The sequence below is a fragment of the Amphiura filiformis genome, chromosome 18, assembly GCF_039555335.1.
Source record: "Amphiura filiformis chromosome 18, Afil_fr2py, whole genome shotgun sequence".
Lineage (NCBI taxonomy): Eukaryota > Metazoa > Echinodermata > Ophiuroidea > Amphilepidida > Amphiuridae > Amphiura > Amphiura filiformis.
In genome coordinates this window covers 51479243-51502781 of record NC_092645.1, presented here as the reverse complement: position 1 = coordinate 51502781, position 23539 = coordinate 51479243, and the positions used below count along the sequence as shown (strand labels likewise).

At 35.9% G+C, this 23539-nt stretch overlaps 1 protein-coding gene across 1 annotated transcript; it reads right to left on the bottom strand.

The window, feature by feature from the left end:
- Nucleotides 1-1256: 1256 nt before the first annotated feature.
- LOC140139634 (uncharacterized) lies at nucleotides 1257-6840 on the bottom strand. Its single transcript, XM_072161338.1, has 2 exons — nucleotides 6619-6840; nucleotides 1257-1482 (listed from the first exon to the last, which is right to left on the bottom strand). The coding sequence occupies exons 1-2, from the start codon at nucleotides 6800-6802 to the stop codon at nucleotides 1310-1312; spliced, it is 357 nt and encodes a 118-aa protein (XP_072017439.1). The 5' UTR covers nucleotides 6803-6840; the 3' UTR covers nucleotides 1257-1309.
- Nucleotides 6841-23539: the final 16699 nt, after the last annotated feature.

Genomic DNA, 23539 nt, shown 5'->3' with positions numbered 1-23539 from the left:
CCTTGTTTAGGATTTTCAAAAGAAGAACCTGCATGTGCAACCATGACTATTTCAAAATAGCCCGCCAAAGTCATGCAGGTAACTCGGAGGTCGTACATTGAATTAGTTTAAATGAGGAATACTACGGGAATCGGCGCCTTTTGTTAGAAGTCACACATGAGTAACGTGGATTACCTCTATAGACGAATCCAACGAGCCAAGTCATGGTCAGGATTTGATCGGACATCTTTGGGTAGCCGCTAGCACCAACCTGGTGTTTTGAGCGTCCAATTGTGCAAATAAATTCCGCCTAACACTTAGAGAAGATGCAAGGACGAGGATGGTTAATAGAATAATAGCTAATAATATATATAATGGAGATAATTCCGCAGGTAATCCCGTCGCATCTATTCATACATAGTCCTTTTGTTCGCAAGTACATGAATGCATAGATACCGCGTGTAGTTAATCCGATTATTATGTCACTTCAACAGCGGCGAATAGACCATGTAGAAGCTTGTGAACTTGAATCATTCTTTTGTCTACCAGGTTTTCGCGGAAGGTGTAAAACGGGTGATGGAATGCAGTTTAAAATTTCCGCCAAGGCCGAATCATTTCACATTTTGAGTGCATTGTAGCCGACGGCTACCCAACTAAAGGCTGCTAGTCAGGTGTAGGAATGCGTGGATTTGGATTCCTCTATATAATTTGCTACTCAAAAAGCATCGAAAAAGCTTCATATTGCATAATAATAATAATAATAATAATAATAATAATAATGATGGTAAGTTGGGTTTTTTTCGTGTGATACGAGAATATATCGGACTCGTTCGGGGTTTTCATGCCTCGTGCGGTATATTCTCGTATCAGACTCAAGGCCATCCAATATTATATCCAATAAATAATAAGTGATAGCATAATCACTCAGAATGCTAGTTACTCGATGGCTATCATTATACAGGGCTCACTTAGTCATTTAGTTTGACACGGGAACCGATCGAATTCGACATTGGAAAGAGCAAAATTGTGAGCTACACCTTTTCACTTTAAATTTAAATGGCATAGGTGGAATTAATATCTGCAATTCTGCATTAGAACATGCTGATCTTATCGTCACTACACGAGTACTCCAAACTGTCATTGTACAACGCAATGATGAAACATTGTGATAAAGTCCATTCAAAAATGACATAAAGGCAGAGTTAATAGCGGTATAGGACCAAGCTAATCTTATCGCCACAAAACGAGTACTCCAAACTCTAGAATATATAGGCTTAAGCATTATGTGATTTGAGTAAGTCATGCACCTCTTTGGACATCACACCAAATTTTAGTGATGAATTTCTGTTGATGAAGGGACATCCGTCGCCCTTGGCTTTGTGGAACAGTTCGGACAAACCAATTTACGAAAAGCTTCACGCATTTTTCTATTAAATACTCCATAAATGATTGGATTGATCAAGCAATTAAGTCTGCTTAATGTCATGCATGCTCTCTGATATGCTATTGGAAAAAAGGTGCAAACACCATTGTTGAGAGAAAAACAGGCAGCTACAAGCAGGACTGGAATGAAACATAAGAAGAAGGCTCCTGTGACCATTAGTAATACCTTTGCTGCTTTTATTTCACTCTTTCTCGGTGCCTGATTATTATTGAGTTGTGCCTGAATTTGGGCATTTAAGTTCCTAATATGAGCTCTGGCGATAAGAAATATTCGCAAGTAACAGAATAACATGACTGGAAAAGGAATAACTGCTGAAGAGAGGAATGCTGGTATGATGACATGTAAATCTGTCAGAGAGGTAAGACAGAGAAGAAGTGCATCGTTGTAGTAAAAAGTGGACAGCCCGGCTGCAAATGGAATGATGTAACAACCTATTATAGGCAGGAGCCAGGTCCAAGATAAAATCAAAGCCATGATATTTTTCGTCATCTTCAAATGATACTTAAGTGGATCTGTCACTGCTACATATCGATCTATAGAAATAAATGTCATTGTCTGTAGGCTAGCAATACTCATAAAATATACTGGCGGGCCAAATATATTACAGGGGACAGGTTTGCGAAGAGATCCATATATAATGCTTATAATCATAGATGGTACAACGACGGCAGAATTTAAAATGTCTAAAACTGCTAAGTTGGCAACAAGCGCGTATGTTGGAGTTTGCAAACATGCATTTCTGGCGATAGAAAGCAGTATTAGTAAGTTCCCAAATACACCTGCGATCATAATGACGAATAGGCTGCTAATTATACATAAAAGTTCTGTTTGAGTAATTGGTTGAAATAAATGTCCTGGTGAGTTCGTCGATGAATCCGAAGTGTTATTCGAAAACATTGTGAAAACAACCAAAGAATGAGTGAAAAACCTGCCAGTAGAGGAATGTTACCAAAACAATGAGAGAGGTTCCAGCCCACAGAGCAAAATGTCATCCCTGACTGTTCGTTGTCCTGTAATATGTGTATACAGATACTATCAATCTAAAGATGAGTACAGGGTGTCCCTGAAAGAACTGTATCGTCGGCGAATGAAATTTTTGACAACGACAATAGACGTCGCATGCACTGATGATGTACAGTTATTAGCACTCCGAATACAGATCATCGATTGATATTTGAATCCGTGGAAAGGGGTGAAAATGAGGAAGTTTCGTAAAATTCTTATCTTTCAAGAATGGTGTGACCAATTGTCAAAATTCCAAAAGTACATTATAGCGGATTTTATTCCTTAACCACACCAGTTATTTGTAGAGTTCTGTTTAGGTGTGGCGTTAAAATACCCAAACAATTAAGTTTTCGATGATACAGTTTTTTCATGGATACCCTGTATGATGAAGCTACAATAGGCACCATCGAGAAAGGAATATAATGTCTTTAGTTATAGTTTACGTCAAATTATACACAAAGAGTATCATGTGATATGACATATATGATGAATTAGAAGGCATTCAATTTTACACAAGGTGTCACCAGAATCATTAAAATACATTATAATGAAATTTAGCTTACACAGTAGGAAATGTAATGCAATATTTACTATTCCTTGCTCACTACTAACCAGTTGGTTATAAAGACTATAATTTGATAATATTATCAACATTATTCTAGCAAGACAATAAATAAGATATAATGGATAAATGCGTGCAATGTAAAGAATAAAGCTGTGTGCATATAAACTCTCTGGTCTTTTGAAATTGTCAAAATGAAAATATTGAATTAATTCATCATTCATGTAGTTTATTCATATCATGAAGACTTTCCTCATACCAAGACTAGTTCAAACTTAAGGTTAGTAACTATTTTAAACTGTTGCGATTTAAAGGATACATTAATGGTATAAAACGTTGTCATAACATTAAATAACATTTGTTTGTAATTTACTGCACAGCAAACACAAATGTTTTACAGAAAACATTAAAATGTCAGGTTATATAAAGGGTATAAAAACGTTTTAATAACATTCCAAAAACATTTTTGAAAACTTGGTACAAATCATTCTAAACAGAATGTTATTTTGGGGTTGACAAAATATTTTGCAAAAAAATGTTTGCCCAAAATATTTACAATAACGTTTTTAAAATGTTTTCACGACCTTTATATAACCCGAAATTAAAACGTTTTGTAAAAAACATTTTAAGAACATTTCTGTGTTTGCTGGGTGCAAATATTTTAACATAATGTTATTTAAGTGTTGACAAAATATTTGGCCAAAAATGTTTGCAAAATAGTTTACAATGACATTTCGAAAACATTAAAAAAATATTGTTGTAGTGTGTTATCATACAAAACGTTTTAAAACGATTTCATGACCTTTATATAACCCGACATTTTAATGTTATTAAAACGTTTTTACCTAAACCAAAACCCAAAATATAACTTATTTAAAACGTTTTAAAAACGTTTTTGTGTTTGCTGGGGTGCAATGACAAAATGCGCAAATACGTCTCACTAATACGTCACTATGTGAAAAGGCAAATTATTCCAAGATACAGATTCAGATTACAGGTACGACATACTGAGCTTGCGCAGTATAGATAATCAACAAACACGCCGTTATGTGATTTCAAGATTTTTCAAGGTTTTGCAAATACAACATAATTAAATTAATTATGTCGTATATTTTATATCTACATAATAGTCTTCTAGTGTACAGGCATGAATTTGGCCCGTGAGCATTTTTTTCGGGTCAACTTTTATCTTTTCAAAATAATATAGTTCGCAAATGAAATACTTTTCCAACTTTCTGAAGAACATCATACGTGGCTATATATCATAGTCTTGATTGCACCATCTTTTGTTTTGATTGCACCATCTTTTGTTTTGATTGCACCATTTTTCACTTCCGACCATCAATTTTTCAAAATCAACCCGTGAGTATACCCAATGTTTTCATTTATTTATCTACAGTTTACAAGTCTTTATCACTTGTACACAAGTATGCAATCGATTTAGGCTTATAATGATATAAATAACGTTCTCATAATGTTGTAAACAATACTAATTTAACATGGACCAAACAATGGTCATGAATACTGGTAATACATGCTAATCTTAAAAAATCGTCACAACACGAGTACTCTAAACATTAGAATATATAGATGAGTTGACTTCTGACGTCAATGTCTGGCAGTACAGGCTGAGTCAAAAAGAAGTAAACTCATGTTTGAGGGGCTGTAACTCAAGATCTGAAAGGAATCCGCTAAAAATAACAAATACCACTGGAAAGAGCAAATTCTATACGTCTAAATAAAAAAAAGAATTGTTGAAATTGCTCACAGCAAACTAAAGTTATACTCAATTGAATACAACCAGCCATTTTTGTAGCTGCACACGGCTGAATTGACGAATCAGCAAAGTGCTAACATGATTTATTGTTGAAAAGACAACTTTTGCTTTTAATTAATATTCAACAAAGTCCATGACGGTACTATACTTTGTAGGATACTAATTCAAGTCTCTAGGAACGATCCGGTAGAAGCTTGATTGGGGAATGTTGGGTAAAGGATTGAGCTGATCTTTGGTCTTGCTGTAACGCATGTCTAACTCTAGCAATGTTCACTTGTGATCTAGCAGTTCGTGGTCTGCCTGAAGCTTCCGGCTGTCTGTTCCTTAGTGTCCCATGCACATTGAGCTTGTTCGCATTCTTATATACTGCTCGATTACATGAAACCCGGTTAGCTGTAGGAAATTGGAGACGAAAAAGACGCTGAACTTCAGAGGGACTCTTAGTTTCATGATACTTCGTCGACAGAAACGTGCGCTCCCGTGCGGTAAATTGTGGTGCCATGTTGTCATTTGGCCCGTTTTATTATAAAGTAGTGCAATGAGGTAAAATTCATATTGAAAAGAGCCCTTTAACATGTAGGAATTATTGATCGAAACCAGACCTGCCACAGAACTTTATTTGCATTTGAATATCGCGCCTTACCAATCAATATAATAGGTATGCCCCTACTTGGGAAGTGAAACCGTGTGCAGCTACACAAATGGGTGGTTGTATTCAAATGAGTATAACTCAAGTTTGCTGTGTGCAATTGCATCAATTTCTGTTTTTATTTAGACGTGTAGAATTTGTTCTTTCCAGTGGTATTTTCATTTTTAGCAGATTCCTTACAGATCTCGAGTTACAGCCCCTCAAACATGAGTTTACTTCTTTTTGACTCAGCCTGTATGCGGCATCATCATCACGATTTCCATTGGTTTTTTTTTTGCCGGGCACTGTGCGCGCGAATCATATTTTGTTCAGGGCTCGTGTTTTTAAAACTTCCGCCACATCACAATAAGACTATTGAACAGTATAGTGGTTGCATGGGGCTCACACAAGCATAAACATATACCAGTCCCTTGCCTTTGTTCATAAACATTGAGGTCACCTCATCTATACAATAATTATGTGATTTGAATATGTCATTCATTCTTCGGAGATGAATTTCTCTGGATGAAGTGACATCCGTCGCCCTTGGCATTGTGGAACACTTCTGACAAACCAATTTACGAAAAGCTTCGCGCATTTTTCTATTAAATACTCCATAAATGATTGGATTGATCAAGCAATTAAGTCTGCCTAATGTCGTACACGCTCTCTGATATGCTATTGGAAAAAATGTACAAATACCATTATTGAAAGAGAAACAGGCAGCTACAAGCATGCCTGGAATAAAGCATAAGAAGAAAGCTCCTGTTACCATTAGTAACACCTTTGCTGCCTTTATTTCACTCTTTCTCGCTGCTTGATTATTATTGAGTTGTGCTGGAATTTGGGCATTCAAGTTCCTGATATGAGCTCTGGCGATAAGAAATATTCGTAAATAACAGAATAACATGACTGGAAAAGGAATAACTGCTGAAGAGAGGTATGCTGGTATGATGACACGTAAATCTGTCAGAGAGGTAAGACAGAGAAGAAGTGTATCGTTGTAGTGAAAAGTTATCAGCCCGGCTGCAAATGGAGTGATGTAACAACCTATTATAGGCAGGAGCCAGGTCCAAGATAAAATCAAAGCCACGATATTTTCGTCATCTTCAAATGATACTTAAGTGGATCTGTCACTGCTACATATCGATCTATAGAAATAAATGTCATTGTCTGTAGGCTGGCAATACTCATAAAATATACCGGGGGGCCAAATATATTACATGGGACAGGTTTGCGAAGAGATCCATATATAAAGCTTATAATCATAGATAGTACAACGACGGCAGAATTTAAAATGTCTAAAACTGCTAAGTTGGCAACAAGCGCGTATGTTGGAGTTTGCAAACATGCATTTCTGGCGATAGAAAGCAGTATTAGTAAGTTCCCAAATACACCAGTGATCATAATGACGAGTAGGCTGCTAATGATACATATAAGTCCTGTTTGAGTAATTGGTTGAAATAAATATCCCGTTGAGTTCGGTGATGAATCCGAAGTGTTATTCGAAAACATTGTGAAAATAACCAAAGAATGAATGAAAAACCTGTCAGTAAAAGTTTTTTTACCAAAACAAGAACAATCAATGAGAGATGATGGAGACTATAAAAGTGTCCAGCCCACTGAGTAAAAAGTCATCCCTGACTGTTCGTTGTCCTGTAATATGTGTATGCAGATACTATCAATCTAAAGATGAGTACAGGGTGTCCCTGAAAGAACTGTATTGTCGGCAAATGAATTTTTGACAATGACAATAGACGTCTCATGCACACTGATGATGTACAGTTATTAGCACTCCGAATACAGATCATCGATTGATATTTGAATCCGTGGAAAGGAGTGAAAATGAGGAAGTTTCGTAAAATTCTTTCAAGAATGGTGTGACCAATTGTCAAAATTCAAAAGGTATATTTATTCTTCAACCACACCAGTTATTTAGTTTTGTTAAGTTGTGGCGTTAAGATACCCAAACAATTAAGTTTTCGATGATACAGTTTTTTCATGGACACCCTGTATGATGAAGCTACAATAGGCACCATAGAGAAAGGAATGTAATGTCTCTATTCATAGTTTACATCAAATTATACACAAAGAATATCATGTGATATGACATATATGATGAATTAGAAGGCATTCAACTCTACACAACATGTCACCAGAATCATTAAAAGACAGTATAATGAAATTTAGCTTACACAGTAGGAAATGTAATGCAATATTTACTATTTCTTGCTCACTACTAACCAGTTGGTTATAAAGACGATAATTTGATAATATTTTCAACATTATTCTAGCACGACAATAACTAAGATGCAATGGATAAATGCGTGCAATGTAAAGAATTAAGCGCGCTGCAGACTCCGTATTGTACGTACAATATTGTATGTACAATAATTTTCGTGACGTCAAAAAGTATTACACGTGCAATAAATAGTATGTACCGGGATATATATTTTGCTACAATCATTGGTTGCTTAATTGATACGGAGTTGCCAAATTTCTAAGAGTAGTAAATTTAGTGAGTGTTCGTGCACGGAATGATGAACATCTTTTAATGTCTTCTTGTATTCAACTGTACTTGAATTATTATAAAATCAATGGGCACCTTTTAAAGTTAATAATATTAATAATAGTAAAATTGTAATAATAATATAAATGGCACATTCAGATCTTATTTATTTATTTATTTATAGATTTATCTATTTAGGCCTATTTATTTATTTATTTATTTATTTATTTATTTATTTATTTATTTATTTATTTATTTATTTATTTAACAAACAAATTCAAAGTATAGACCTCTGGAAAAGGCAACCGTTACTACTAGTTTCACAGCATACCCTCACTTACGATCATTAGGTATACCGATCATCAGACGGATAATTTGTCATGGTTTCAAGTTAGCACAAATGCATAATTATACGTGTATATACATTCTGTGGTGTCAAAACCATGACAAACCTAGCCATTTCAGCACAGTCTCTACTCCAAAAGTAGTCGAAAGTGCTCAACCACTATAAACAGTGGGGGCGTAATATAACAAGTATTGTTTTTCAGGTGACTAACTTTGGAATTAAAAGTGCTCAAACCCATTACAGGTGAGCGTAAGGAACAATTTCAAAGTATAGATCTCTGGAAAAAGATTGATTGATTGATTGATTGCTGATTGATTAATTGATTTAGAGATTCATTTATACTGATATTTAGTCATATATTGATTTACAAAGTTTAAAAGTATTATTTGTAGGCCTATGTATTTATTCTATTGTTTTATTGATACTAATATTTTTGTTATTTTTTAAAGTTTTGGCATAGCATTCGTTACATTATAACACGCTGTGTTATGAATTTGCAACACCTTTTACATATTGATATCGTTGAGGCATGTTATGATGGTGTATGTTATAGGCCTACTTATGGTCATCACAATACATCCATAAACGTGTTAATGCAGTAACCACAGCGTTATAGGAGCACGAAAGCCCCCCCCCCCCCCCAGTGATCTGAAATTTTAGAAAATCCCATAGGAAAACTGCCGAAAACGGCTTGTGCCCCTCCCCCTCATCAGAACCGGATGCAACGCCTTCTATACTTTTTCATTAATTATAGGCGTATTAATAGTAATGCGTTGAGTTTTTAAAAAGTAATATCCGCCTTTTTTTCTTTCTTTTTGAAATGATATGATATGATTTGATATGATTATATTAACCTGCACAACATCGCGGCCAAACGGCCGAATTGCATTATACAAGAGACAATAAACAAATATTATGAAAGAAATCAATTACACATAATTATAAAGCAAAAAGAGGCAACTTGGCATGGAAAAACAGCAGAGAGATGCAAAAGGGCACAATGGGAAGCCACCAGCACACAAGCTACTACTTCTTATTCAACAGATTAATGTAGTAGGGAATGGGGCTTTCAGCAAATCTGCTTGTGCGTGCACGCAATTTGGAGATATGGGCTGCATTTCTCAGCTGTCTTCCATGGACTTCACTTCTACTAGGAGGGAGCAACATGTTGGTACGCTCTGATTTAGCAAGCGATTGCGCGAACTTAAGCGAGTGTTGTTCCCTCCTGGCAGAGAGAGAGAGTCTAGCTTACATACACTAACTGCATTATCATACGAAATATAATTAGCACCCAAAATGATTCTGCATGCCCTTTTTTGGACTCGCTCAAGTGTATTTGATTGTTTAACAGTGAGCGCTGAATGCCAAATGGCATCAGAGTATTCCAATAGGGGACGTATGTAACCAACGTAAACTGTGGTCAGCTCCGAAACGTTGAAACCAAAACGTTTCAGAGAACGGAGCATGAAGAGGCGTATGTTAGCACACTTGCACATGTGATCCACCTGGCCATCCCATTTAAGATCTTGCTGTATGAAGATGCCCAGGACTTTGGCAGAATGGGATGAGAAGGTGGGTTTCTCATGAAACAGATTTGAATGGCTTGACATTTGTCAGGGTTGAGTTTCAGGTGGTTACTTACAGACCAGTCCAGGAAGTCATCAAGATCAGACTGAAGGTTGCCTTTCTCACTACATGCACGATTCTCAAGGAATGTGAGATCGTCGACATATTTCCAGTAGTGAGAACTGCAACCTTCAGCAGCAATCGTTGATGGACTTACTTGGACTTATTGCTTTCCTCCCTCGGATCCTGGGAACCTTGGAGCTAGCAGCCGTTTCACCATGGAAGTCCATATGCCTCTGTTTGTGACCATACTCCTTGCATTGTAGATTGATGTAATCCCAAGTTCTTGGCAGCTGCTTTTTATGTTGTCAAGCCAGCGCTTTGGGGGTCTACCTCTAGGCCTGTGTCCAGGTATTCTACCTTCAAGGGCATGTTTAGGGTATCTGTCCTTTGGCATCCGTACGATGTGTCCAAAGTAGAACAGTTGTTTGGCTTTGATTTTGTCTAGTATTGTGACCTGGCTGCTTGTTGCCTCTCTTATTGATGTGTTCCGTAGCCTATCTCTTCTGGAGACTCCCATTATCCGCCTTAAACAAGACATCTCGAACACCAACAATCTCTTCTCGTCTCTTTTCTTGAGCGTCCAAGCTTCTGCCCCATATGTTGCTATTGACAAGATTAGCACCTGGTAGAGTTCCATTTTTGTGTTGATACTAATTTCTTTTGACTTCCATATTGTGGTTAACTTCCGCATGCTTCCCATTGCCAGTCCAATCCTCCGTTTGATGTCTTCCGTACTGGTTGAATTCTCTGTGATAACTCCTCCCAGGTAGGTGAAGGTTTGGACTTGCTTCAGTTGGTCACTTTCTATGAAGATGATTATTGGGTGGCTGACTTTGTTGATGATCTGAACTTCAGTTTTCCCCTTGTTTATAGTGAGGCCAAATGTCTTGCTTTGAGTGTGTACTAGAGTTACAAGTGATTGAAGGTCTTCCTCTGAATCTGCCATTAAAACAATGTCATCGGCAAACCGCAGGTTGTTGAGGGTTTTGCCTTGGATTTTGATGCCAGTGTCCAGGTCCTGGATTGCTAAACTGATGACTAATTCCAGTAGTATGTTGAATAACTGTGGCGATAGGATGCAACCTTGCCGTACTCCTGTGGCAGTCCTGAACCACTCTGTGATATCTTTGTCCACCCTCACTGCACTTTTCGATGTGCCATACAAAGCCTGTAAGAGTCGAACTATCTTGTCCGGGTAACCTAGGTGCTTCATTGCTGCCCATAGTCCATCTTGTCACACGGTGTCAAAGGCCTTCTGGTAATCTATGTAGCAGAGATACAGCGCCTTGTCTATTTCAGTGTATTTTTCTGTTATTTGTCTTAGTGTAAAAAGCTGGTCAACAGTGCTACGGCCTGGTCTAAACCCTGCTTGTGATTCGGAGAGTATCTCCTCGGTTTGTTTTTTCATCCGGCTGTGAAGTAAGCTGCAGAAGACTTTCCCTGCGAGACTTAGCAGGCTTATGCCTCTATAGTTGGCACAGTCTAATTTGTCCTTCTTTTTGAAAATGGGGACAATGATTGCTTTGCCCCAGTCCTCTGGTACACATTCGGATTCCCAGATCCTTCGGCATAATTTATGAATCATGTCTATTCCTGTATCACCAGCAGCTTTTAATTCTTCTGCTGTGATACCATCATGTCCAGCTGCTTTCCCTTCTTAAGGTGTTTCAAGGCTAGTTCCACTTCCTCTCTGAGTATTCCTGGTTCAGGATCACTGGATTGAGTACTGGATAATGTCTGTAGTATGGTTGAGTCAGTTGGACCTGGCATGTTATATAAGTCCGAATAATTTTCTCTCCATCTATCCTTGATTTTTTCCTCATTAGTGAGAATATTTCCTGCTTTATCTTTGACACTTTTCATCCGGAGAGTTTGTTTCCCTGTTAGGGTTTTGATTGTTTGGTAGACCTGTCTAGTTTTAGAGGCTAGGTGGCAATGATCTACCTCCTTGCACAGATTGTTGATCCGGATGTCCTTACACTGTTTTGACTGTCTTTTGATCTCTCTGTTCAGGAAGTTGTATCTACTGTTTTTTGAGTTGTCTGTAAGCTTTTGTTGCTTAATCTCTCTCCTTTCGTCACATAATTTGAGTACTTCTGCTGAAATCCAAGGCTTTTGTGGCTTTGGTTGATGACAGCCTGGAAAATGATGGGACCAAGTTTGGTACCTTGCGGGACACCAGCACACAAGGGGGCATAATCAGACAAGGTTTGGTTATATCTCACACACTGAGTGCGATTATTGAGAAACTGCAAACCCAAGGAACGATAGCCCCCGGACCCCCAAAGCAATCAACTTTTCAACGGCTATATTGTGGTTTACCAGGTCAAATGCCTTGGAGAAGTCCGTGATTATATTTATAATCGTATAAATGACATACGGTACTTGTTACAAAAACAAATCAGCATGGAAAACATTTTTTTTTCGTCAGAGGCAGATATTTGGTCTATTCAGTGTGATAAAGATACAAAATAGACGATCTTTTAAAATCATTTTTAAGTGGCTATTTTTTTTTCAACCTTATTGTTTGTATTTGTAATGTTCACCCAATCTGACAATGTCCCAACTTATACCTAATATGAATCGAGCCATTTAACATGTGCTTGTAGGACAACGATTTTGAATTAAACATGTTAATTGTGATATTTTAATTCCCCTAGAACACCACAGTTAAGCGTCCAAAATTGTAAGTGGGTTTTCTTTTATTTTACCGCATTATTTCGCTAAAATTACTCTAAAACCCTCCTAAGAGTTGTTGTTACTAATAAACATTTCATAATTTTGGGCAAAGGATAGCCAAATAGTTGACCTAAATCGTATATTTGCACCAATATTTGATTGAAATCGTATATTAGCATTACCGCCCCTTCGGGGACTGCTCTATAATCCGACGCTTCTATAATCCGAAGGTTCTTTAGTCCGAAGGTTCGCTAGTCCGAACATGTGTTCATAGCATTCGCTAGTCCGAATTTTAAAAGAGGTTCGCTAGTCCGAAAAAAAAATAAAAGAGGTTCTTTATTCCGACGGTTCTTTATCTCGAAGGTTCTATAGTCCGAATTTTAAAAAAGGTTCCCTAATCCGAATATTAAAAGAGGTTCTTTAATCCGAATTTTAAAAACGGTTCTCTAGTCCGAATATGAAAATAGGCTCTATAGTCCGAATTAAAAAAAGGGTTCTATAGTCCGAAATTACAAAAGGGTTCTATAGTCCGAAACGGATACCGTGTTCTTCAGTCCGAATCAGTAAAAAGGCTCTATAGTCCGAATTGTTTTTTATAATATTAACATTTACTGCGCCCTCTAGCTAGATAATAGCAGAGTTTATGGTTAACGGGATGACGCTACTTTTAGCACCCCCCGCACCCCCTCATCAAAAACAAATCCTGCGTTCGCGCCTGATATCCCCAACTTAATGTAAACAAAGATCCTAAAAATACGATATTTGCTCCAAAAATGGAAACGAAAAGAAAAATAATGAATGGAACGAAAATATAAAGAAACCTGAAGTACAAACACACACACACACACACAAACACCCACACCCCAAACAGAACAAAAGAAGGAAAGATACAATGAAAGAAAATAAATGAAACAACAAATGAAACAACTGAATAAAGACTAAAAGGAAGTCCAAATGAAAGAACAATGAATACAAAGATAATGAACAAAATAATGAACATTAAGAAAGGAGAAGAAAGAAAGAATATAATAAAGATAGAACGAAAGAAATTTGAATATAGAACAAACAAAAATGAGAAAGGGATTTTAAGAAAGAGCTAATGTAAAAAATATCGAACGAAATCGAGGATGAATAAATGAATGATGATTTGACACTGAAACAAATGATGAAAATAAAATTCGGACTATAGAACCTGTTTACCAATTCGGACTAAAGAACACGGTATATCCGTTTCGGACTATAGAACCCATTTGCAATTTCGGACTATAGAAGCTTTTTTTAAAATTCGGACTATAGAGGCTAGTTCCATATTCGGACTATAGAACCCTTTTTTAAATTCGGACTATAGAGCCTATTTTCATATTCGGACTAAAGAACCGTTTTCAAAATTCGGACTATAGAACCTTCGAAATAAAGAACCATCGGAATAAAGAACCTTCGTAATAAAGAACCGTCGGATTAAAGAACCTTCGGACAAAAGAACCGTCGGAATATAGAACCGTCGGACTATAGAGCTTCCACTGCCCCTTCGTGGCTTTATTGCAAGCCAAAGTGCTGCTAAATGTGAAACGAGATTACTTGAAATATATATTTCAGAGTTGAACTCTACGAATATATTTCTGAAATATGTCTCTCTGATTGGTTGATTGTCAAGAGGATTACGGCATCCTCAAAGCCTCTTGCTGTAATTCTCTAATCGATATCTATTGTAGGACCGATCTTTTGAAATCCATACAACCGTGTCAAATGAAATAGTCTCGAATCATAATTTGTGCACGATACAACGTTGATACGTCAGATTTCGGAATTTTATTAAAAATAGGCATAAATCACATTGAACATGTTGAATGCTGGCAAAAGTAGATAAAATAACTATGGGTCGAATTTACATTAATCAGTGTCCTGGGCCAGGATAACATTTAGGACTCCTTCGAATTCTAAAACAATACTTCACCAAATGTCCTTGCTTTCATTTTCTCATTTAATTTGTTTTAATTCTAATTAATTTCTTTATCCACTGGCTCTCTGGTAAATCCGGTATTGCCAAATATTTCTCGTGTTAATCTATTTATTTATTAAAATGCACCATCTATTAAATTCCTGTAATGTATAGGCCTAGTGTATTTGATAACAAATTTGTTTTTATTTTTGATTGGAATTTGGGTTCTATTACACGATTTCATATATATATATAAAATATGTTTGGGCATGGCGGAATTAGTATATGATTAAAAATAGACATACTCTTAGGCCCCCCCCCTTTTTTTAATGTTTGTAGGCCTAAATTATTAATATTTATGTACAAAATGCAAACGAATGTATATATATTTGATTGTTTTGTAAACATGAAATTTATTGTTTACTCATAATTATGTCTGGAAAGTCAAGGAAATCGGTATTTAGTTTCCTGGGAAAGTGGATCACATGAGCAGTGAGTAAAAACATTCGCCCTAAATCTTTATTTGATTTTTATTTTTTTATGAATTTATTAGGGCTACTGGTAAAGTGCAGAAAAAAACCTCCAAACGCACTCTAGGATTTTTCATCAGCAGCAGTAGAAATTTCTCTTGCGTAGATTTTCTGGTGACCTCGCTTGGATTTAGCAAACAATGAACCGTCAGGGTAATAGCGCGTTATTTAATCTGATTCAACTCGTCGTGGCACGTATATTTATTGCACGTGTAATACTTTTTGACGTCACGAAAAGTATTGTACATACAATAGTGTACGTACAATACGGAGTCTGCAGCGCGCTTAAAGCTGTGTGCATATCAACTCTGGTCTTTTGAAATTTTCAAAATGAAAATATTGAATTAATATAAGGCCTGTAGTTTATCCATATAACATGACGAATTTCATCATATCAAGATTAGTTCAAACTTAAGGTTAGTAACTATTTTATACTGTTGCGATTTGGTAGTTCACAGCATCCTGCAAATGGTAGTGAGCTTTGGCAAAAATTGCATTGATCATTTCATAGCGAGCGTGTAGAAGAATTCAAATATCACAGATTATAGTTTTGTATAGGTCCTGTGGCGCTTGAGTTATGTTGTAAAGAGGGGTGAAAAAACAACACTTTTGTAAAACGTACATAACTCATTAACAACAATAAATCAGGCATGTTTTCAAAGCATATGATTTGTTAAATGCTAAACATCAAAATGTTATTTTTCAATAATATATTGATTTAAATAATGAAAATCGATTTCTTGGCTGCTTCAACCAACAATACGTCGCACAGTGACATCGCCCCGATATCTTCATAGTAGAAATCGCCATGGTAGGTTGAATCCACAGCCACCCATGACCATTTTATTCGGACCTTATGAGATGCATATTATTAGCGAAGTGACCTGACTAAGGCTACTGACATACATGTAGACGGGGTAATTGATTTCTCGCTCTGTGAGCAAGCTTGTATACGACATTGCGGTCAATGGTTATACTCTCTCCACTTGAGTGAGTGCCGCTATAGCCTGCTGCGCGCTGTAGTCCATATAAGACCAACGCAATATAAAATTGAGAGTCTTGGTCAAATTTTGAGTTCAAAGCGCACGGCCAATTTTCAAAGCGCACGCTAACGACTATAATATCTGTTCAACACGTATTTTCAAGTGTATGAGACCACATCTGGTTTCTTGAAAAAAATTCATTTACAGGAGATATTCATCATTTTCTAACTCAGTATCCGAAGATTTTCGTCTGATATCAAAATCGTGCATAGCAATTCACGTGTATCGATCCCGTGTATTCATTTTAATGTCACTGCTGCACCAAATAATTATTAGCCAGGCGATGTCGGTGTGCGTCGTGTACCCTTAAGTTTCGTATTGCACAATAACTTTGACACCGGGAATGAAGCTGCTCAAACGTTGATCGGTGCCGGATCAAGATCACACAGCACTTGAAAACAGCAATACTGCTGACGAAATCAACCAATGGGTGATGCTATCTAGAAGCACCAGTACAGGGTGAGTCAAAATAATGTGTACACAACATAACAAAAATTCTAAAAAGTTCAACCATATTTAAAATGATTAAAATTGAAGGCTAATCATTGCATATTTTAGGCCAACAAAAATTGTTGTGTTGCCCTCCCAAGTCTAAAATCTGGTGGGTCAGCCGGTCGTTGTTTTTACCAACTCAACCATTTTGATAACTACTATTTCAAAGTAACATAATATTGGCTGTATTTTCTACACAATGTTGAATATTTTATCGAAGTAAATAGTATTAAGGCCTTTCCCAACTAATTCTTAGTTTTCTGTTTAAGATTTTTAAAAAGGCACGAGATAACTTCGTTATTAATTACACATTATTTTCTTTATTTTGAAACAAGTGGACACAGCCCAGTACCAACGGAACATTTTGGCACTGCGGATATTGCAGTGGTGGTTGATTTTATACGTTGATAAGTAAGAAAGTGGTAAATCAATGTAATTTAACAAAGAAAATGGCAAATAAAAAAAATTAAATTATTGAATATTTTGCAATTCTCAATTCTTGATGCAGACAGGAAACAGTAAACTCAAAATCTTTGGGCACAATTGGGCTTTGAACGCAATCTTTTTAGTGAACGTGAGAGATCCTGGAATAGGCTTGGTGTATGATGAAAAAATCATTTGTTAAAAAAATATTATATAAAAAAGGAAGGGCGCTTGTTTTTCAAGATTTGACCCGGCCGCGGAGGGCAACACAAACACTTTTTTTTTGGCCGTATAGACTAGTGTGTTTTCTATTAAATGTGAAAGTCTGATATACTTCTTTTAGTATGCAAAACAAGGCCATTTAAAGAGACCCAAACCAAGTTGCATACGGATGTGCAATAGAACTACACTGTCTTTTCATTATGACCACTGCATATTATATACAAAAATCATTCAATATGATATTTGTAAGTGATTTCAATATTCTTTTGAATAAAAATATCTTGAATAGGCACCACATATTATAACATAATTAAATATTCAGATTTATATATCTACGCATTCAAAATAAAGTTGTTCGGTAATAAATTGTGTCACTCCAGTGTGTTACTTTGAAATAATCGCATCTGCTGATTCCTATTGGGACACACTTTACATATAAAATAATCTAAAAAAGTGGTCCAAAATTTGACAAAATTGACGAAAAGGACAAAACAGCAGTTCTACCGTGCAATGACAAAATGCGCAAATACGTCTCACTAATACGTCACTATGTGAAAAGGCAAATTATTCCAAGATACAGATTCAGATTACAGGTACGACATACTGAGCTTGCGCAGTATAGATAATCGGCAAACACGCCGTTATGTGATTTCAAGATTTTTCAAGGTTTTGCAAATACAACATAGTTAAATTAATTATGTCGTATATTTGATACCTACATAATAGTCTTCTAGTGTAAGATCTTTGATTTTGACAGGCATGAATTTGGCCCGTAAACATTTTTTCGGGTCAACTTTTTATCTTTTCAAAATAATATAGTTCGCAAATGAAATACTTTTCCAACTTTCTGAAGAACATCCTACGTGGCTATATATCATAGTCTTGATTGCACCATCTTTTGTTTTGATTGCACCATCTTTTGTTTTGATTGCACCATTTTCACTTCCGACCATCAATTTTCAAAATCAACCCGTGAGTATACCCAATGTTTTCATTTATTTATCTACAGTTTACAAGTCTTTATCACTTGTACACAAGTATGCAATCGATTTAGGCTTATAATGATATAAATAACATTCTCATAATGTTGTAAACAATACTAATTTAATATGGACCAAACAATGGTCATGAATACTGGTAATACATGCTAATCTTAAAATATCGTCACAACACGAGTACTCTAAACTTTAAAATACATAGATGAGTTGACTTCTGACGTCAATGTCTGGCAGTATGCGGCATCATCATCACGATTTCCATTGGTTTTTTTGCCGGGCACTGTGCGCGCGCATCATATTTTGTTCAGGGCTCGTGTTTTTAAAACTTCCGCCACATCACAATAAGACTATTGAACAGTATAGTGGTTGCATGGGGCTCACTCAAGCATAAAGATATACCAGTCCCTTGCCTTTGTTCATAAACATTGAGGTCACCTCATCTATACAATAATTATGTGATTTGAATATGTCATTCACTTCTTCGGAGATGAATTTCTCTTGATGAAGGGACATCCGTCCCCCTTGGCATTGTGGAACAGTTCTGACAAACCAATTTACGAAAAGCTTCGCGCATTGTTCTATTAAATACTCCATATATAATTGGATTGATCAAGCAATTAAGTCTGCCTAATGTCATACATGCTCTCTGATATGCTATTGGAAAAAATGTACAAACACCGTTATTGAAAGAGAAACAGGCATTTACAAGCAGGACTGGAATGAAACATAACAAGAAGGCTCCTGTGACCATTAGTAACACCTTTGCTGCCTTTATTTCTTTCTTGGTGCCTGATTATTATTGAGTTGTGCCGGAATTTGGGCATTTAAGTTCCTAATAGAGGCTCTGGCGATAAGAAATATTCGCAAGTAACAGAATAACATGACTGGAAAAGGAATAACTGCTGAAGAGAGGAATGCTGGTATGATGACATGTAAATATGTCAGAGAGGTAAGACAGAGAAGAAGTGCATCGTTGTAGTAAAAAGTGGACAGCCCGGCTGCAAATGGAATGATGTAACAACCTATTATAGGCAGGAGCCAGGTCCAAGATAAAATCAAAGCCACGATATTTTTCGTCATCTTCAAATGATACTTAAGTGGATCTGTCACTGCTACATATCGATCTATCGAAATAAATGTCATTGTCTGTAGGCTAGCAATACTCATAAAATATACTGACGGGCCAAATATATTACATGGGACAGGTTTGCGAGAGATCCATATAAAATGCTTATAATCATAGATGGTACAACGACGGCAGAATTAAAAATGTCTAAAACTGCTAAGTTGGCAACAAGCGCGTATGTTGGAGTTTGCAAACATGCATTTCTAGCGATAGAAAGTAGTATTAGTAAGTTCCCAAATACACCCGCGATCATAATGATAAGTAGGCTGCTAATGATACATATAAGTCCTGTTTGAGTAATTGGTTCAAATAAATGTCCCGGTGAGTTCGGTGATGAATCCGAAGTGTTATTCGAAAACATTGTGAAAATAACCAAAGAATAAATGAAAAACCTGTCAGTAAAAGTTTTTTTACCAAAACAAGAACAATCAATGAGAGATGATGAAGACTATAAAATTGTGCAGCCCACTGAGTAAAATATCATCCCTGACTGTTCGTTGTCCTGTAATATGTGTATGCAGATACTATCAATCTAAAGATGAGTACAGGGTGTCCCTGAAAGAACTGTATCGTCGGCGAATGAAAATGTTGACAATGACAATAGACGCCTCAAACGCTGATGATGCACAGTGATTAGCACTCCGAATACAGATCATCGATTGATATTTGAATCCGTGGAAAGGGGTGAAAATGAGGAAGTTTCGTAAAATTCTTATCTTTCAAGAATGGTGTGACTAATTGTCAAAATTCAAAAAGTACATTTATTCTTCAACCACACCAGTTATTTAGTTTTGTTTAGTTGTGGCGTTAAAACACCCAAACAATTAAGTTTTCGATGATACAGGTTTTCATGGATACCCTGTATGATGAATCCACAATAGGCACCATCGAGAAAGGAATATAATGTCTTTAGTTATAGTTTACCTCAAATTATACACAAAGAGTATCATGTGATATGACATATATGATGAATTAGAAGGCAGTCAACTCTACACAACGTGTCACCAGAATCATTTAAAGGCATATAATAAAATTTAGCTTACACAGTAGGAAATTTAATATAATAAATGCAATATCTACTATTCGTTGCTCACTACTAACCAGTTGGTTATAAAGACGATAATTTGATAATATCGTCAACATTATTCTAGCACGACAATAAATAAGGTGTAATGGATAAATGAATGTAATGTAAAGAATAAAGCTGTGTGCATATCAACTCTGGTCTTTTGAAATTTTTCAAAATGAAAATATTGAATTAATTCATCATTCCTGTAGTTTATCCATAACATGAAGAATTGCATCATATCAAGGCTAGTTCAAACTTAAGTTTCGTAATTGCACAAGAACTTTGACACAGGGAATGATGCTGCTCAAACGTTAATCGGTGCCGCATCAAGATCACACATAAATTGTTGTGTTACCCTCCAAAATCTGGTGGGTCAGCCGGCCGGTTTTTTTTTTACCAACTCAACCATTTTGATAACTACTATTTCAAAGTAACATAATATTGGCTGTATTTTCTACACAATGTTGAATATTTTATTGAAGCAAATAGTATTAAGGCCTTTCCCAACTAATTCTTAGTTTTCTGTTTAAGATTTTTAAAAAGGCACGAGATAACTTCGTTATTAATTACACATTATTTTCTTTATTTTGAAACAAGTGGACACAGCCCAGTACCAACGGAACATTTTGGCACTGCGGATATTGCAATGGTGGTTGATCTTATACATTGATAATAATGCAGGTGTGTTATTTGTTTGTTTAGCATAATTAAGATGATTAAAGTCGCCAATGATCAACAAAAGGGCATTTCCATCACAACATCCTAGGACTGATGAAGATGTGTGTCACACATCGAAAATTCAAGGTTAGTTGGATTTTTTTGCTGAAAGTCAGTTTAAATTTTTTGATAAGGATTAAAGTAAGAAAGTATCAAATAAATGTAATTACAATGTCATTTAACAGAGAAAATAGCAAATAAAAATCAAATAATTGAGTATTTTGCAATGTTCAATTCTTGATGCGGACAGGAAACAGTAAATTCCAAATCATTGGGTACAATTGGGCTTTTTAGTGAACGTGAGAGATCCGGGAATAGGCTTGGGGTATGATAAAAAGGGCCTAGATTTTCACCCGGCCGCGGAGGGCATCACAACTGGTGTGTTTTCTATTATATGTGAAAGTCTAATATACTTATTTTAGTATGCAAACCAAGGTCATTTAAAGAAACGGACGTGCAATAGAACCACACTGTCTTTTCATTATAACCACTGCATATTATGTACAAAATCATTCAATACGATATTTGAAAGTGATTTCAATATTCTTTTGAATAAAAATATCTTGAATAGGCACCACGTATTATAACAGAATTAAACATTCATATTTATATATCTGCGCATTAAAAATAAAGTCGTTCTGTAATAAATTGTGTCATTCCAGTGTGTTACATTGAAATAATAGCATCTGCTGATTCCTATTGGGACACACTGTACATATAAAATCATCTAAAAAAGTGGTCCAAAATTTGACAACATTGACGAAGAAAGATTTTTAAATGAGTTTAGAAAAAGAAAATTACACCTATACATCCGTTGATGATTTTATTGAAACAAAGCTTATGTAGTAGTTTAAGAAATTATCTTAACGACCAAGTAATACAATCAAAAAGTGACATGTTTGCCTGTACTATTTTCTAATTTGCGTAGAATGTTTTGAGATGAGAAAATTTAGCGATTTTCACATGCTGCATACTACAATCATTATTGTCGATTAAAACCTGGTTAAAAGTAATATTTTCAATGTAATTCACTAATATCACTATCACTTTTTAAAGTATACAAAGTATCAACGTTCCATTATAGCTAATTATGTTCTACATTGCAAGTAAACATTATTATAATATCTGACGTGTCATGTCAAAAGCAGACACTTTTGGGCAGGATCGTAAATGGAGAAATAGTCAAAAATCTGCCCGGGGTGAATTTTTAACAATTTGGGTTTGTTGCGAATTTGTGATAGTATTGATGTTAAAAATATTGTCTGATAGTTTCAGACCAGAATATAACTGGCATCTTGTATTTTTTGAGACACGTTTCAAGGTAAATCCTACTCTCAACATTGTCAATAATATTTTTAAAGGTCGATATCTCAATTTCAAATTTTATAATACCATAACCGGGACCAAAACTTACGATCTCAATATCTTCGCTTAGGAATGTCCTATTTCATTGGGGAAAACAGCGCTGTGGAGCAAAATATCTCTATATTTAAGATATGTAAAACCCTAAAAATTGATAACCTGCCCAAAAGTGTCTGCTTTTGACATGACACGTCACATATGAAGCTTTTAGATATACCACGAACTTTTTAATACTGAATAGTATATCGTGCAAGATATTTAGTTACTGAACGGGCTCGCCCATTTGCGATGGCGCTCGCAACTCGTAGCGAGTTACGCGGCATACACACAGCAGGCGCAATTGATTGAGTTACGCAGTTTGTTGTTTTTTACCGCCGGCAAAAATGGTGAAAATAAATTACACTAAACGACTGGTTTCCATATGGCAAAAACATCGAAAAAGCGTCATATTATATAATAATAACATTGGATGGCGTTTTGTCGTGTGATACGAGAATATATCGGACTCTATCGGTATTTTCATGGCTCTTGCGGTATATTCTCGTATCACACTCAAAGCCATCTAATATCATATAAATACCCAATAAAATAATAAGTGATATCTATTTTTTACTCGCATAATCACACAGAATGCTAGTTACTCGATGGCTATCATTATACATGGCTCACTTAGTAGTTAGACACGAGAACCGATCGAATTCGACATTGGAAAGAGCAAAATTGTGAGCTACATTTTTTCACTTTAAATTTAATTTTCTCGATCAAATGAAAAGGACTAATTTTAATTGTGTCAGTAAATATCAGAAGAAAATCGCAATGCTTGATAATAAAGTTAATAATTATGTTTTAAATCCTTGTGTTAAACTTAAGCGTGATTTAATAGTCTTATAGTGTAAGTTTTTCGATTTTGACTCGCATGAATTTGGCCCGTAAGCATTTTTGGGGGTTAACTTTTTAGCTTTTCAAAGTGTTATAGTTCGCAAATGAAATATTTTTCCAACTTTCTAAAGAACATCATACGTGGCTATAATCCTGCCAGAATTTCCGTTTTGATTGCAGC